Source organism: Channa argus, chromosome 7 (genome assembly GCF_033026475.1).
Source record: "Channa argus isolate prfri chromosome 7, Channa argus male v1.0, whole genome shotgun sequence".
NCBI lineage: Eukaryota > Metazoa > Chordata > Actinopteri > Anabantiformes > Channidae > Channa > Channa argus.
The window spans coordinates 19,395,935-19,413,941 of NC_090203.1; the positions used below are offsets into that span (position 1 = coordinate 19,395,935).

At 40.1% G+C, this 18,007-nt stretch overlaps 1 protein-coding gene across 1 annotated transcript; it reads left to right on the plus strand.

Moving 5' to 3' along the window:
* Positions 1-1,350: 1,350 nt before the first annotated feature.
* has2 (hyaluronan synthase 2) lies at positions 1,351-17,331 on the plus strand. The gene is made up of 4 exons (XM_067511474.1): positions 1,351-2,049; positions 10,749-11,375; positions 13,944-14,045; positions 14,174-17,331. Exons 2-4 carry the CDS (start codon positions 10,749-10,751, stop codon positions 15,101-15,103), a joined length of 1,659 nt encoding a protein of 552 aa, XP_067367575.1. The 5' UTR covers positions 1,351-2,049; the 3' UTR covers positions 15,104-17,331.
* Positions 17,332-18,007: the final 676 nt, after the last annotated feature.

Sequence of the window (18,007 nt, forward strand, 5' to 3'; positions counted from 1 at the left end):
GCCCTTGGATAGAAACCTGTTCAGAGTGCACCCAGCCTCTTCCCCAGCACATGGGCTTCACAAGGAGCGAGTAAACTGTGTGGCCATCACGTCCCTCACGTCTGCCCCCTCCTCCCCCCTCAGCATTCAAACGCCATGTGGATTAATAAAGATCGCTGCGGCCCCGCCCACCCACTTACCGGCTACATATTTGGGTTTTAATCATAATTCAACACTGAGACAGGCAGAACTGCTCTGCAGGATTATAAGTGTCTACCTGCATGAATGTCGTTTGTCTCGTCAGAGTCTCGTATGTAGTTTTTTTTTCACGGTTATCTTATAAATAATATTCTCCAAAACTAATGATGAGAACTTACACTGTGTTCAAAGTTGATTAAAAAAGGACCACACGATGTTTTCTTGTCGTGTAATAACTTTTTATCTCCAAAATGTCAACTTATTGTGAAGATTCATAGGAAAGGCTGTTTTCATAACTGTAAAAAAAAAAAACACATAGATAATTATTTTTATACCTTCCGTATATAATTACATTTTCTTGGACAGTAGCAATTTGGAACCTTTTAGTTTTCTGAGTTTCTAAGTTTCCAGATAATTTGTGATGACGATGATGATGACGATGATGATGATGATGATGATGATGATGATGATGGCACATTCTTTGTAACTCAAAAGTGTAAAATGTGTAACTTTAAATTTCTGTTTATTTCTGTGTCACACAGCACTTCCTGCTGGTCAAAGTTGGGTACTGCACTCAATGAATGAAAGGACTGAAATTCATAATTCCCAAACTCCAGCATCCGCACACATGATGCATGTGTGTATATTTCCTATTGCACGGACAAGGATTTTAATTATTTTTCTCTTTTTAAATATTCTCTAAGTGTAGAAGCGTCTCCTGGGTTGATTTTCTGGACCAGTTTGATCATTTCCATTGTCAGACAATAAACATGGGCTGAATAAAGGCTCAGTGCGCAATAGATCTTTGAGCTGTGTCCGTTTTCACACTCAATGGGGGCAATAAAAGACAAAATGTGTAGATTTAACTACTTTTCAAGAACATGCCACAATCCTTCTCCTTTCTCAGGTGTGAATGGGGGCATGGGCAGCCAGTGTGAGTGACTCTCTCTCTCTCCCTCTCTCTCTCTCTCTCTTTCTCTTCTCTCTCTCTCTCTCTCTCTCTCTCTCTCTCTCTCTCTCTCTCTCTCTCTCTGTCTCTCTGCCGCCACCTCAGGAGTTTGAATGACTTTGGATGAGTGAGTCTCTCGCTCCCTCGCTCTCCTTCTCTCATCTCTTTTCTTCGCTCCTCCTTGTACCCCCCAAACCTTCCCCTCTTATTAAAACAAGACGCCAATCTGTTGAAGCCCGGTAAAAGGGGTTTGGGAGCCACAGCAGCCATAAAGGAGGCTCCACACACACAGCCATCTGGAAGGAATTAGACAGCTGAAACAGCGGCAGAGAGACATTTGGCCACTTCTCTGCGCCCTGTGTAACCTGGATGCTTTGGGAAACTTACCTACATGCCCCTTAAGAGCAAAAATACAAATTATCTGATTTGATTATTAGAGTAGTTGCTGGAAACATTTTTTAATCTCTAAATGTGATTGCCAAAGTTGACTTTTTTTCTTTCTGATTTACTTTTTTAAAATGAATGAAACTGTCAGAAGTTGATGGATAAGAATATTTATCATTTTTACACAATCTACTTTTTATTTATACTTTTTTATATGAATGATGCCAAAGTTGATTGAGATGATGCTTGTGTTTGGACGCCTCAGATACATGTGCTGCTTGGTCGATGACTGCAGACAGACTACAAACTAGAGCAGACAAGCAGGTTTTTGAGCGCACTTACAGCTGAACTAACGTTTCCCAAAACTTTTTTTTTTTATTAATGAGGGTCATTTTGAGCGGATTCATGCGACTCCCTGCTCCACAAGTGTCCATTCAAAGTTTTTCAAGACTTTTTCTTCCTGTGGAGCGGTCTCAGAGCCATAGAAGTTGACCGCATCCTTTCTCAAGGACCAACCCGAGGACAAGAGCTCCTTCAAGGTAAACGGCCACTGCTGATTTTGTCCGGCGACTGTGCAGCATGCTGACCCACAGTTTAATGTGATAATCTGTCATTCTCATACAAAAATGGTATTGAATCTAATTAATGTTAAGGTCAGTGAAATCTTAATATTAAGCACGTTATTACTCCGGACAATTATCTGAATAAATGTAATTTACAGTATTTGTTGCTTATGTTGCTTTCACATGAATGAATTTAGGTTTGTATGGTTTGACATTTTATTTTTAAATAAGAAAACGTTGAATGTTGTAGGAATAAGGATTGTTGAGCCCAGTAAAGTGAAGCTTAAGCTGAGGGGCCATGCGAACTGTGACTTTTTTTGTTGTTTTGGTTTGTTTTGAGCCATGTGTCTCAAAGGATTGAAAGGGAAGTGCACATAGCACCTTGCGTGTTTTCTTCCGCCAACGGTAACTACTGAGTTTAAAATGTAGTGACATTAAAACCAAGACAAACTGTGACTCAAAAGTTACGTTTGCCCCAACTGGCACGGGCATCTACACGCGTCTGTGTCCAGCTGTGCCAGCGCGCACGCCATTCGTTGATCGGTTTGAGCCAATAGGAAAGCTGGATTCAGAAACGTTTAGTTTGCCCAGACATAGACAGGCCATCTGGCATCTGGTGGACCGATTGGACTGTGGGCCGGTCCGGGTTCAGTGCGCCTTTTTTTCTCTTTTTTTTTTTTAGCTCAAGAGACGCAAGGAACTGGATCCGGATGATTGGCCAAATGGTTTGTCTTTCATCTGATGTCAGTCCAATCACACCTACCTGGCCCGCCCCCTTACTCTCTCGAGTTAACCCACAGGCAAAGAAGGAAAAGTAGTGCAGAGAAAGCTACTTTTGCAGCTGCAGAATCTGCTCAACATGCAAAATATGACTGCTGCATTTTGCAGCCATTATGCATTAGCACTGCCACCATCACAACTGCAAGACTCAGTTTGCTCAGAGAAAGTACTTTAGAGTGAACAGGGTTCTGTAAATTAGAGTGAGAAGATTATTTCTGTGCAAGACTTTAAGACAAGTGGCCAGTCCTCATATTCAAGAAGCTGTAACCAGGTGGTTGTTATAGGGAAAAAATACTTCCAACATTATCAGAGTTGCCAATGAGTTTATCCAAAAGTCCAAGGCTGATTTTTTAATTCCAGTCCAGCCATGTGTGTGCCTCGTGGCTAGAGCGCGTAATTTGAACCTATTGTGAAAAAGTCTGTTTTGCTCACTGGCAGCCTTCACGTTTTTAACAATAACTGAGTGAGTGTTGTTATAGCAGGATGGTCTCAGTGTGTAAGTGGTGGTGACATTAACCAATTGTTCAGCAGTTCAGCCAACACTGAATCATACGACAGGTGCCAAACAGACACACTGCATCCAGGGTTGGTATTATAACCTCCCTGCAGATCCACCACACACATTATACACATATACAAATGCAAATGAACATCTGTCACACTGTGTCATACTCTCTTCCTCCATCTGCCTAATCTGACCTCTCAGTTTGCAGATACCGCTGCTGGTGCATGTATAATCCACACAGAGAATGCCCATCTGTGAGTTAGCTTTATAAGCATTCTCGACATTCATCTATCATGTGCAGCAGAGTTTCCATCCTACACATGAAATCTAAATTCTACTGATCTATTCATTATGCGCGTCAATGCTCAGTTCATGCTGCCTTAGAAACACACTGAAATCCACCTATAAGGTGTATGAAGCATCCAGTCCACTGTCAGTGACAACACAAAGTGTCAGTGGTTGGAAGCTTTAACAGAGTCACATAGAGTGGATCCAAATCCATATCAGAATTTCTCCAACATTACAGTACCTCTGGTGGAACTTGTGTAATAGCTACCGCACCGACTGGTATTTTCAGCTTTTCCTTACCTGCCAGTACGTGTGCAAACTTCACATGATGTGAACCATATAGTAAGTATTTTGCACAATAATGACATGTGTGGACACATAAATAACAAAATACTGTCTTTAATTTCAGAGCTTGTCAGAGAGTTCCTTTTGCTGAGTGGGGGCTCAGCAGTTAAAATGTAATTCATCTCTGGTGCATTCTAGTGGAATTCTAAGCACTAAAACAAAGACCTAATTCTTACAGTATGTTCAGCAATGTGGGATGTGGGTAGTCCATGAAAGTGACAGTATTCTCGCGTAGATGTTTATAACACAAAAAGCTGGAAAAGTTAACTTTTTTGCACTCGTCACTGGGTCACACAGAAGTTCTATATGCTGCAGACTCTGCAGGATGCTCTTCCATACAGAGAACAGAGCAGTTTACTATTTAAAAGTAGAAGGGATTCCAAGGCAACAAGATCACGTGCCATTACTCTGCACTGCTGGGGTGCTTCGTGTATAGGGCCTCGTGGCTGGCGGAATATAAGTACCTAAGTTAAAAGAGACTGCATACAATACCTGTATGTACAACCCCTCCCAAACACACAAAAACTGCCATGTACCTCATTTATTCTTCATTAATGCCACAGATTTTCTTCCAGGTTTCCTTGGCAAAGTAGCAATGAAACTGCTCTGCAGCCAGCCAGTAAAAGTGAAAATTTGGATGTCAATGAGGGTTTGAGTTAGATTCGCACTACCTCAGACTGAGTCTGAGTCTGAAGGGTGATGCCAATGCTAATGCATGGGTCCAGGAGTTACAGTGTACCATAAAGCAACCCATGAGCTGCATAAAGTAAGCTGTGCATGAATAGTTTGATTTTTCCATACGTATGATTTTAATGATGTTACTAATTCTATATCTTGTGATAATTCTCCAATAACAAAAGCACTAGGCGTTTTTTCACATGTCCTTTCAGATCAATTGTGAGTCTTTGTCACTGTTATCTTTTTGCCATAATTAGCCATGATTTTACAGAGTGCCATGAATGGTAGAGTCACGTTGATAACAGTCTGTTCCCAGATAGGGGAAGTGTTAGACTAGTGGACGACAGGAGAAAGACAGGCTCAAATTCAAAAATAGAAACATTTTTTTAGTTTAGTTTATTCCTACAATATTACAATAAAATACATGCACTTTTAATTGTCACAGCCACATAACACAAGAGCAAATTATCTATAATGAACTTTCATACAATACCTTAAAAACATTTTGTAGCTGGGATCTCAAAGTGCAGCATGGACAAGAAAAGCAGATAAAAACTTTGGCAGTGGCTGTATAAGGAGGAGAGCTCGACTGAGCAGCATCTGTAATTTGGCCGAAAATGTTGGAGCCTTCCACAGTGGCGCAAATCCAGTGTCTCAGCTGGCAGTAAACTGTGCCAAGTCTACCACCAGTCTCTCCTCCTACTTCTGTTGGTGTCTGCCATCCCTCTCACTTTCTTTCTTTTACAACCTAATTTGCCTACCACCCACTTTGTCTCTTTTCTTACTGAATACCATTGTCCTCTACACCAAGTTTCTCTTTCTTCTTCTTTTCCTCTACACATCTCTTTCTCACACTCTAAGTATAGTACTGTGGTGTCACTTCCTTTTACTCATTCACAAAAAAAAAATACAAATAATAATAACATTCAGAGTTTAATCAAAAGGAGAAAACATTGATTTCAAAATGGAGAATGGATTTACTTCGATGTTGATTAACAATTGCAGCAACACTCTCCTCTTTCACAATTAAACCAAAGAAATGTGATGAAGAAACAAGTATCATGTAATACAAAACACTCTTGTAGCATGTTGTAACCTTTGCCAGTTACAGACTTATCACACCTCAATTTAATAGAATGTTGAAGGTGAGAAACTAAAGAGACAGCTGAGGGTCGAGATGAATGGGAACGTAAAAAAGACAACCCCCTTGTAATGTTGCAACTTTGCCAGCTGCGGCTCTGTCCACCTGATTTCAATCATGTACAGAGAAGCACAGTGTGGAGCAGTGTGTGATGTTTCTGTTTAGTTCTGGTTCTTATAATGACTAGACTCCCACTACATCAGTACAGTGTGCCCACAATAGAGGGACAGAAAGGAGGAAGAGGAGGAGTGAGGAGGGTCAGAGACTTCCTGGCAGTAAGATCACTTGATAGTTCAGTTCATTCAGACTAAACAGTTTATATGTAAGGATTATAAAGTAAAAGTCCAGCCTGCATTTAACTGCAGCAAAATGAGCAACAGTAATGACAGTTGTGAAGTTCAGTAGCCATATATGAAATGTATCTTTACTGTTAGAATCAGATTTGAGCCATATCAACATGTAACATTTTTACAAACAATTCCTGTAAAGAATAAATGTATATCCAGTATTATATATTTTAAATTAGAAAGTAGGAGGAAAGAAATTGTGTTGAGTGTGTCCAGTTTGTCCAGACAGCAGTCAGCTCAGATTTTTCCGGCCACTCCCTTCCGGCGACTGTGGCGCAGGAAGGTAGAGTGGTTGTCCACCAATCTCACAGTTATTGGTTCAATCCCCAGCTCCTCCGGTCACATGTTGAAGTGTCCTTGAGCAAGACACTGTACCCCAACTTAGTTGCTCCCGGTGAGTGTTGGCCAGCTGCATAGCAGCTCCCCCATCGGTGTGTGATTGTGTGTGTGAATGGGTGAATAAGAAGCAGTGTAAAGTGCTTTGTGTGCCAATAGGTAGAAAAGCGCTATATAAGTGCAGAACATTTACCATTCCCTCTCCTCTGGCGCATCTTTTGCTTAGAAGCACGTCAACCTTTGCAACAATAGTTGGTAAGTCTAACAATTGTACCATCTCTGCATTGAATTCATCCAATTCCGTCCATCTCACGCACGTTAACAAACGGACACATACACGTATAAAATCACGAAGTTCACATGAAGTTATATTTCCTGTTTTCGTGGATCTATCAATTTCTTTTGTTGTCTTGGTGATAACAAGCCGATTGTCCGACATTTGTTGAATGGATTGGATGGATGAAATGGACTTTTGGTAAACCAGTAAAACAGACTTCATTTTAATTTTTTCTCAGTTGGGTACTGTAAATATGCCCACAGTCTGCCAGTACGAGCTAGAGTTTTTGAATAGTATATGTATAGCTTTTTGAATAGCCCTCATCTGGCAAAAAAATGTGACTGAGTCACAATAATATGAAAATGGAATGTTTATCCTAAGTCTGCAAAGATGAGCAAGCTGCCTTTTTGCCACTATTTCAGATTTATAGAACACTGCCTGGGCAAACAATAGAGTGATCAGTTACATATACAGCAGTGCTTACTGTATAAACACACACACAAACACACATAGTCTGGTAAGTCTTGCTATATGTTATGTTGTATGACAGGCTTTGGATTTGGGGTCCTGCTGACAGCGTTTCCACTGCCCTCTGGAGAGTTGACAAGAGATCAGTGGCGAGCAGAGACTGTAATGCTAGTTCAGTCAGAACCAGTTGCTAGTTTTTGTGCTTAAAAGAAAATGTGTGTTAAATGAGAAAACTCTTTAATGAATCCATTAATTTATCCTCAAACAGCACGTCTTGCTCGGCAACACCGTCTCCTAAAAATCCTGTTTCTTAGCAGGTCAACTGCAAACACATTACATTCCTGTAGGGAAATTAATTCCACTCAGATCATGTTTTCTATTAACGTATTGATGTGTTTATTATTAATGTAATTGGCAAACCACGAATACCCTGATACATGCCAATAAAACATTTGGTGTTGTGTGTTTGTTTGACTACAGCCTTATTAAACTACTATGTGGTTGTGTTTACGCAGTCACACACTTAGTTAGGTAACAGAAAGATTATGGTGTGGCTTAATAGAGTTATTTCCAGTCCTTTCACACATAAGTGTCTGTAAGAAAAACATAATCTTTTTTTAATGTTAAGCAAAGTGTTTCTTTTGCCAATAACAAACGCCATACTGGACTCTGGAGTTGAATTCCGGTCTGTAGGACAACAGCTGCGTGTCTATATGCCCGACAACCTCCCTATTAGCCTCATCGTATTTAGGGTCCCATCAATAAATGTAACGCTAATCTCATTTAAAAATGCCTTTCATCAGAACATAATCCAACCAGCGATTACGTATACAGCAAAAAATATCGTCTTGTTTCCGATTTAGTCGTATGTGACTGTGATATTTAGGAGACAGGGTTATGCGTGTTCATTTGATGCTATATTGTATGCAGGTCAACATTATTGAAATAATATTCCTGAGATAAAGCCAGTGGGAGTTTTACTCAAGAGATTGTTAATAACATCAGAGTGGGACTAAGCATCCAACCCAAGTTCACCATAAGGTTGGACACACACAAACACTTACACACGAAAAAAGAGATATAAACACAAAGACACATGAAACAAAAAAATGGGATAGTGATGGAATTCTATCACTCACAAAGACAAACAGAAAGCTGGGGTGAAATCATTCACATATGCTCTTGGCACCTTCTGCTTGTACTGATACATTTCATACATTGACACGTGCAGAAACATGTACACGCTACTCAAAAATGAAATCATCTGCACGAGTTGATGACACCTCCAATGTCCTTTGATTAACGGTTTTATCTCTAAGGGGGTGGGACCACGTTTGGAAGAACATCACAATTTCTAGTCTGCAGATGATTCTTCTACAATCTGAGCTAATTCTTAGTTTGACCTTTACACTGGATCACACACCCAAAAATGACTTATGGACTATAAAGAGCTAATAACTGTCAATGTCTGTCTTTTGCACTGATTCACAAAACAAGTTGTGTTTGACAGCACTCAGCTGCTCTGTAATGAGATGGTTTACGTCTGTGCAACACGACCTAAATGAAATTTTACTGTTTGGTTGTATTCACTTTATACCTACGTGAACATCTCATTTTAGCAAGGAGGAAATTATTTCATAAATACACAACCAGTCAAAAACCAACAGAAACCTGCATGACGTTTGTATGTTTACCCTAAGTCTGCAGTGCTTTTGTTCTTTTGCTTTTGTTGGTTTTCTGGCAGCCACATTAATGGTGAGTTGGAAAGTGGGAATTCCCAGTAGTTGTGAATGTGGCAGTCTGTGTTAGTTTGATTATCAACTAGTGAGCTGCCAAGAAGACACATATCATTGTTTCCTTTCCTAGACAGGATGAGCTTTTACTTCTGCACTGCCCTATACAGTTGTAAAACCTTGTATGAGGCAGTGCAGAGTGCACAAACTGAAGAGGTCTAAAGTGAAATGCATTCTCAACTTATCACCACCTTATTATAATTGTGCATTTTTACAGACACACACTCTCTTTGCATTGGTATAATAAGTTTTTATACGTGCATTTGTGTGTGTAGTGTGCGTGTCAGGGGTCTTGTAAATGAGCGTCTGACGTTAAGAGCTTTGCCACGTGCCAGAGGGGGCCTGCTACCATGGTTGTGGCCTTCTCAGCCAGTGATCAAATGAACAAGGCATTATGTCTGAGCCAAGGGGTGTGTGTGTGTATGTGTGTGTGTGTTCCTGTCTCTTAGCTTACCCCCTCTCTGCTTCTTCACTGGCACTCTTTCTCCTATCTCTATCCATTCCCCCCTTTTTCTTCTCAGTGTGCTCCTGATTTTGCCTTTACCCATTCTTTCTCCTTTCCATATGTTTTGTGTCTCTGCACTTTCCTTTCCCTGTTGTGTCTTGTCTGTTTAAGTGCACTGTGAAGAATTGTGAAGCTGTGAAGTTCACAGATAATTCTGGGTTTTGTGTGCTTTTCTTTGGTTACTTTACTGCTTGTCCTGAATTACATGTGCTAATGGCTTCGATTTCCATTAAACTGGATGTTTATTTTTAGTCTAAAAAAGTAATTGCACGAAGTAGCTTTAATGTTTTGCCCCAAAAACAGTTTCAAGTGTTTAAAGTCTTAAAATTGCGGCACAAACAAAGTAACACAAGGGGGCATCTCGTTGACTCAATGACCAAAAAAAGCACACTTGACCGCCTTAATGTTCAATCCATACTTACTATATGCTTTGCAAACAAGCACGGATATCACCACGTTCAAAGCAAAATGTCATATTTGCCTCACTACTCATTGTACATTTGTTTCTTTGTGTCGGGTTAGTCTTCCAAACTCTTTTCTTGTCACCCTCTTTGGAGGTTGCAGAAGGGAAGAAGTACACGTGCAGCATTAGGAGAGAAAAAAAACAACTTCTTTTTCTTCCCACGGAGATATAAACAGATGACATCACAGGGTGGTCCGCTCTGCGTTGAGCTGAGCCGAGCCACGCTGAGTGGGTCTCAACTGGTCTGCCAAACAGATGGCGGTAGTAATAATGTGGGCTGGAAACAAACTTTTAAGATTTTAAGCAGAAGATTTCTGCTACAAGGCCCATGCCCATAAAGGGACAGTCAGATAGCAGGGGATGTGTTTTACTGGTCTCTACTGAAAATCACACTTTCATGATCCACATGACAGTTCGGTGGATTTGCCTGAAAATGTTATGTCTTTACAATACAGTGGAAAATAAGGTCAAAAATGGTGTTTCTTTCAAAAATCTAGCAAGAACGGCCCATTTTTTGCTTAATTGGGTCAAGAAATCTTGCCCACCCACACTACACCAGTTGAAACAATTTAGACAGGGATTTTGGGGAAAGGTAGGGTGACGGAGAAAGAAGAGTGTGAGTAAAAAGGGAAAATAAACTTTACTGCTTTCTATACCTGAGTATGCTGTAGTAAAATAACATTTATATCATGCTGTCAGCAGGAATCCTTTGCAACCATCGCTAAATGTAATTGTTTTTCTGTCCCTAGATGAAGTGTCAAAGAGTTCTCACCTACCTGCGGATATTTGGAACCACCATGTTTGGTGTGTCCCTCCTGGTTGGCATCTCCACAGCCTACATAATGGGCTACCAGTTCTTCACTACAGCTGGCAATCACCTATCCTTTGGCCTGTATGGGGCCATCTTGGTTGTTCATCTCATTATCCAGAGCCTGTTTGCACTCCTAGAACACAGAAACATGCGGCGCTCTTTAGAGACGCCTATCAAACTGAATAAATCCCTGGCGTTGTGCATCGCAGCCTATCAAGAGGACCCAAACTACCTGAGGAAGTGCCTGGTGTCAGTGAAAAGGCTGACTTACCCAGGGATCAAAGTGATCATGGTGATCGACGGAAACTCAGATGACGATTTGTACATGAGGGACATTTTTAAAGAGGTGATGGGTTGTGACAAAAATGACACGTATGTGTGGCGGAGTAACTATCACAGCAGAGGGCCTGACGAGACAGATGAGCGCTATGCTGAGAGCCTTCAGCGAATTTCCAGTCTGGTGCTGAACAAGAAGTGCGTGTGCATCATGCAGAAGTGGGGCGGGAAGAGAGAGGTCATGTACACAGCCTTCAAAGCACTAGGGAGGAGCGTTGACTATGTGCAGGTAAGTCTGATTAGATTAGAAATGGATATTGGTGCAAGAGTTTAATGGTGAGGAATAAAAGAATGGTGAAACACAGTAAGGAAGTTTAGGCACTCTTATATAACACGATAGCTCTTACGCACATGCACGCGCGCCCGACACGCACACACACACACACACACACTAGCAAGACAAGGATAGTTGACATCAGTGTGATTTAAAGATAGAGGGACAGGAAAGAAATGCCAGAGATGGAGAAAGAGATGGCTGAAGAGGGGAAAGGGGGCTCTGCCAAGACAAATAGGGGTCCACAAAGAGCCTCTTGTGTTTCTTCTAGATGGATGTTGGCCATGTGCGTTGTGAAGTGTAGCATGAAGAGGGGCAGCAGTAGCAGAGTGTAATAACAGATCAGTTTCACAGAGATGTTTCATCATCTACATGGGTGTTATTCAGGAATTATGACATTTCTTATTCTGTGAATCTGAATAAGAAAGAACTAACTTTCTGCTTGGCGAAAAGTTATGTGGGACTTGGTGAATTACTGGTTTTCATGTAAATAGGTTAGACCATAAAAGCCTTAGTGTACGTTAATGACACTTAAATTATATATTTGGAAGAGCCAGTTCCCAATGATGTTTTGCTGGCTAATACACTTACATTGTGATGGTGTGGCCTAACACACACAGTGGAGGTGAATACACAAAAAAAGCAGTGTCAGACACAGTAACACAAGCTGATGTGATTTCATTCTGCAGGTACAAGAACATTTTTAAAGGAATAAGTTGGCTGCTGTGGATATTGGCACTGTGGTCATAAGCCAATAGCATAATTATACATTAAAGTAAAGCAACTTAATGTGTATTAAATAAGAAACAACAAAGTTAACAAACATTTTACCAATAATCAGTACAAGAGACCAGCAGAATAAAAAAGCTCAATTAGTATGAGTTTTCATTCTGAGAAGAAGATGTGGTGTAAATCTTCAGAACTCTGATCACGAGGAAAATTTTAGCCGTGTAAACACTTGATCTTGGACCTGGTTTAGTGAATTAATTATTTTGTTAAACTACACAGAATCATTACTATGCATAAACAGCAGCGAGAACAAAAGATTGTTTTATAGCAAGACGTTTATTATTGCACTGTTTGACTTAGATTGGTCTAATAAATTAGCAAGTCCTTGTAAAAGTGGCATAATCCTCCTTTAGTGAAAAACTTCATAATTAGGTGATTAGGTCATAACATGTTGCTATAAGTTGATACATACACATATTTCAGAGCACTTATCTGTTGCAAAGTGCACTGGTTGATTCTTCGTGGGCTTTGCTGGGAGAGTAAAAACAAACCCAAAAAGCAAAAGCTCCTGTGCATGAATGTATTTATGCATTAGGGTTAATGTGAATGTCAAATCTTTGGATGGTAGGCAAACCATAGATATTATAAAGTTATGCATTTGCAGCACTATTAATATATTTGTCAAGGGACAAATGCTGTAACCAGCAAACAAATAAATCTTTATCGATCAATCCATTGGCCAAAACCCCAAGTGTCATCACGCCATGTTTGTTCTATAAAATTCAGCTGGTGGTTGTTACAGTACAGATCTTGAGCAACAACTAAAATTGAACCAGAATCCCATCACTGTAATAGGAGTAACAACTTTGCATTGCAAAAAAAGGGGGATTTGAGGATAAAAACTCTTTGATATAATGTTGTCAAACACCTGCTGCAGGCCAAAGTCTGCCAGAAACATCTTGTGTAACAGATTTGAAAAGAACTCCCTGCACCACTGCCAGTACTCATGCCATTACCCTTCAACATTTTGGAAAAGGAGGGACAGTGTTGCATGCCTTTTTACAATCATCAGTATGTAACAGATGTGCTTTGTTAGTAGGGATTGGGCTTGACGGTTGTTTTCGTTGAGGAGGAATATTACCATTTATAGAACTAAACTAGAACTTTATGGAGCTAAAATGGAAAGACAGAGGGCAGCGAGTCAGTGTAAAGAAGGTTTACTTTGCACAAACTCCTCACAGGATTATCCTCTGCCCTTAGTAATCTGGACCAATAAAAATGTAAGTTGGACCACCAAATACTGCCCAAAAGAAAGTAAGACAGATGTTTGTGACACTGAGTTAATCTGTCCTTCATACATTTGTAGAAACAAACAAACTGAGGGAAGTTCAATCCACCATATGTAGCACATTAAAGGGAATTGGGGGACATGGATCCTGAGTAAAGTCTAGTCTGCAAGTTAAAGTGGTCTGTCCCCAGGCCAGTGCCTTTTTACATGACCGTTAAGGGCAATAACTAGTTTCCACGTAGCCTATGGAACCTGAAAATTGGAAACGTGAACATGAAAACGTCCTACACTTGTGCATTACAAAACAATATAGTAATTCTTTAGTCTATCGTATTTAGCTAAACAACATGAAAAATACAATGACAAAAAAAAGACACACCAACATGGCATGAAATGAGCATGATGCTGATTGTTGGCCTGCATGCTGACACACAAAAGCTAAAAGCTTGAATGGCCTCAGAAGGGGACATAACTCATTGTTTTATTATTTTGTGGGTTATACGCAGGTGTGTGACTCTGATACCATGCTGGACCCAGCATCATCGGTGGAGATGGTGAAGGTTTTAGAAGAAGACCCTATGGTGGGAGGTGTTGGAGGAGATGTTCAGGTAGAGTTAATAAAATAAGAGCATTTTCTTTTTGTACTTGCAAGTGACACAAATTTTTAAACACAACACTTAATATCTTTATTGTAAAAATCTTACCTTTTGTTTTTTCTTCATCAAACCCTCCCCAGATCCTGAACAAGTATGAGTCATGGATCTCCTTCCTGAGTAGCGTACGATACTGGATGGCTTTCAACATTGAGCGAGCTTGCCAGTCCTACTTTGGCTGTGTGCAGTGCATCAGTGGGCCTTTGGGAATGTACCGAAACTCCCTATTGCATGAGTTCCTCGAGGACTGGTACAATCAGACATTCATGGGGTCTCATTGCAGTTTCGGAGATGATCGTCATCTCACGAACAGAGTTCTCAGCCTTGGCTATGCAACCAAATACACAGCACGGTCAAAGTGCCTTACCGAGACACCGACTACATACCTGCGGTGGCTCAATCAACAGACTCGATGGAGTAAGTCATATTTCAGAGAATGGCTTTATAACTCTATGTGGTTTCACAAGCACCATCTATGGATGACTTATGAAGCTGTGATCACAGGCTTCTTCCCATTTTTCCTCATCGCCACCGCAATTCAGCTCTTCTACCAAGGAAGGCTCTGGAATATTCTGTTGTTTCTACTCATTGTACAGGCGGTGGCACTGATAAAGTCATCGTTTGCCAGCTGCCTCAGAGGGAACATTGTCATGGTGTTTATGTCTTTCTATTCTGTACTGTACATGTCGAGCCTGTTGCCTGCCAAAATGTTTGCAATAGCAACAATCAACAAGTCCGGATGGGGAACCTCCGGGAGAAAAACAATAGTTGTGAACTTCATCGGTTTAATTCCCATATCAGTTTGGTTCACCATCCTCTTCTTTGGGATTATCTACACGGTAATCCTGCAGACTAGAAAACCCTTTCCCGATTCAGAAAAGATTGTTCTGATCGTAGGGGCAGTTGTTTATGCCAGTTACTGGGTGATACTGTTGACGTTGTACACAGTGCTCATAAACAAGTGTGGGAGGAGGAAGAAGGAACCACACTACGATATGGTGCTGGATGTATGACCCACAGACTGTAGTCATCATTTGTCACTCAGCTCTCAGTTGTTTCCATCACACAATGTTGTTGTTGTGCAAATGTTTTTCAGATGCAGGGCAGCTCTGGAGGCAAAATAGGCTGAGTTCAACTTAAATGGGTGAAGAACCAGAGTTCTGCCACTACAAGAACACTTGAATGGCACAAATATAAATGGCAGTGATGGCTTGTTTTATTGGAACATGAGGACCCCAGCATTCATGGCTGTGGAACATCAGCATGGTGGCCAATCAGTTTACCTAAATTACGTACACCTGATATTTGTAGCTGAAGATCAACTAGTGTAACTAGCTGACCTAGATTAATCAGAATGGCAAGATTACATAGTTGGCAGCAAGGATGCTTGTAGCTGGCAAGGAGGCTTATGGCTTTGTATTATTAGCTACCTCTTAACCTTGTCATTTTCACTGGGGTTCAGTCTTATATTAGCAGTGTGGCCAAAGAAACTGTATTTGTGGCTCCACCCATTGCAGTTTCACTTGACCAGTAAAAATATTTTACCTCCAGAGCGTCACTGTGTCTACAAGACATAATTAAACACCCTGACTAGAAACCAGTGTTTGTGATGGCCCTGTCAAAGGGAAGCGGACAGACTACCGCTGCACTGCACTGCACAACATTAAATATTACATTTGAACTTCAAAAAGGCTCTGGCATCACTATCTAATTAATTTTATTTTAATCCACAAGTATTTGGATGCTATGTCTGGATCTGATTAATAGTTGAGGTCAGTTCTTCCAATTAAAAACAAACACACACTAGAAGTTATAGTCTGTTTAATAATTTAGAACTGCATGTCCATTGGGCAGTAAATTAGTGTATAGGAGCAAAATAGTGCCCAAGACACTAAACTATAAGGAGCTGCCCTATTTTTCTCTGCACTCATGACATATGGGAAATATATGAATGTTCATTTGAAATCTATTTATATTTCGTGTACTTCAACAAAGGACACATCTTGGTGTTACCTAAGTCAGTGCATAATCACATCATCTAAATTTCCTCGTCAGTGCAGAGTAATGGTTGTTACAGGTTGTGTGTGACATTACAGTGTTTCATTTGCCAAATAAATTTAATCAAAATGCATCACTTATTGTGGTGCATGTTTCTTGAATGTGAAAAAGTTGATGTTGAAAGATCTTTTCAAAGACTAAAAACCCATTGTGCTTGAAAGTGTGGCCACTTCCAAGTGTTGTCCTCGGACAATCAGTTGTTATTCCCATATGATCTGAATGCAGTATTCTCTCAACGTTTACAAAGTGAAGGATCTCAAACTGATCACCGAATAGTAGATCTTTACCAAATCAGGTGGCCAGGGGAAGTGACCAGAAGAAAGACGGTGTATCATTGCTGCTGTCACTGACTTTTACGAACAATGTCTTTTGTCTTATCCTTTTTTTTAATATAAGTGATGGGTGTATTTTGCTAAAATGGGTTTAAATATTATTGTTAATGTATTTCTTTCTACCAAGTTGAAGATAACCACCAAGCAGACACGGTGGACGTGTTCCAATCCAAAGATTTTGGGAATGTTGCTATCCACATGTAGTTGCTCTCTACCTAATGTGGGGAATGACCTGCAAGGAAGGAACTAAATGTGAGTAAAAAACATGAGACAGGGGCAGTTGATGGAAGAGAAGAGAATCTTGGAAGGAAACAAGTTCAGTGTTTGCTACATAGACCTGGAGCAGACATGAGTTTAATTCTTATGCACTTTTATGTCCCTCCTGTCGCCCAGTGTGATGCTTGATATATTCAAGTTAAAATACCTCAGTGGTCTCGTTGCATTGCATTAAGGCATCAGGATGCCGACCAAAGAGTGATGCATTTTTGAGGTCTCAAGTAATTTATGGTGTTTGTGATATTAAATGTAAACGTGTCCTTTTTATACATGTTTCCTTATAAGTCAAAGCTGGATTTCTCTGCCTTGTCAGCCCTTTGCTGTAGCTGTTTACTTATTGTTACTTGGCATTTAAATGCCATTTATATATATATAGACATTTTTATTCTATTTTTGCTTAGCTACCAAAGATTCTTTATTTTCATTCATGTTTTTATAAGAAAAATGGAAAAATGTATTTGTTGTGCTTTCAACTGTTCTGACAGTGACTTGTATATCTGACCAAACAATGTGAAATTATGAGCTGTGGGGGGTTGTCTGCAATAACAACAATAAAAATGCAATTTTTAGCAATACTTTGGTAGAATTTACTGAAAGGTGTATGTGAAATTGATAAATTACTGCTTTACTGGCTGTCTAACCTTCGATGCCAGACAGTAAACTGATTATATGGGAAGTTGTTATTCAGAGAGAGAAAACTGACCTTGTGCTCATTACAGTTTGGTATAAGAGACTTGAGGAGTCATGAGTAGTTAAGCAGAATTTATGATGTTTCTCCAGTTGGAGTCTGTTTCCTGGGACCAGAATAAATACATTTATTTAAGTAAACAGAGACTGAAGAGAGAGTGTGTGCGTTTTTATTCATCAGTTTTATTTCATGTTGTGGGCAAGATCCCTCAGGAACTGAGTAAGTAGAAGACATTTTCTTCTTTATTTTATTTTATCAGGTGTTTCCATTGAGAAAAACACAGTATTTCAGTAATTTGTCATATGATAAATCTTAGTTCTGTGAAGACATTGGATAATTTTTCAAGAGCTCGTAGAAGAATATTTGCTCTGCATCTGGTACTTTACTTTTAGTAACTCCTGAAAGTCTCAACTTGCAGTGAATTTGTTGTTGTTTTTGGCATCCTGGGAGTAAATATATTGCATTTATTACATGTATTATATTCAGCTGTCATCTAGTAGCACAGATGTGCAAATCGGAAACAGCAATAACAACCCTGTTTCCTATGTAAATCAACCACAGCT

Excerpts from the sequence above, each read along its gene's own strand:
- has2 (XM_067511474.1), top strand. The coding sequence starts at position 10,749 with ATGAAGTGTCAAAGAGTTCTCACCTACCTGCGGATATTTGGAACCACC. Across the intron at positions 11,376-13,943 it reads GGAGCGTTGACTATGTGCAG|GTGTGTGACTCTGATACCAT; the intron begins GTAAGTCTGATT and ends GGTTATACGCAG. Across the intron at positions 14,046-14,173 it reads GTGTTGGAGGAGATGTTCAG|ATCCTGAACAAGTATGAGTC; the intron begins GTAGAGTTAATA and ends AACCCTCCCCAG.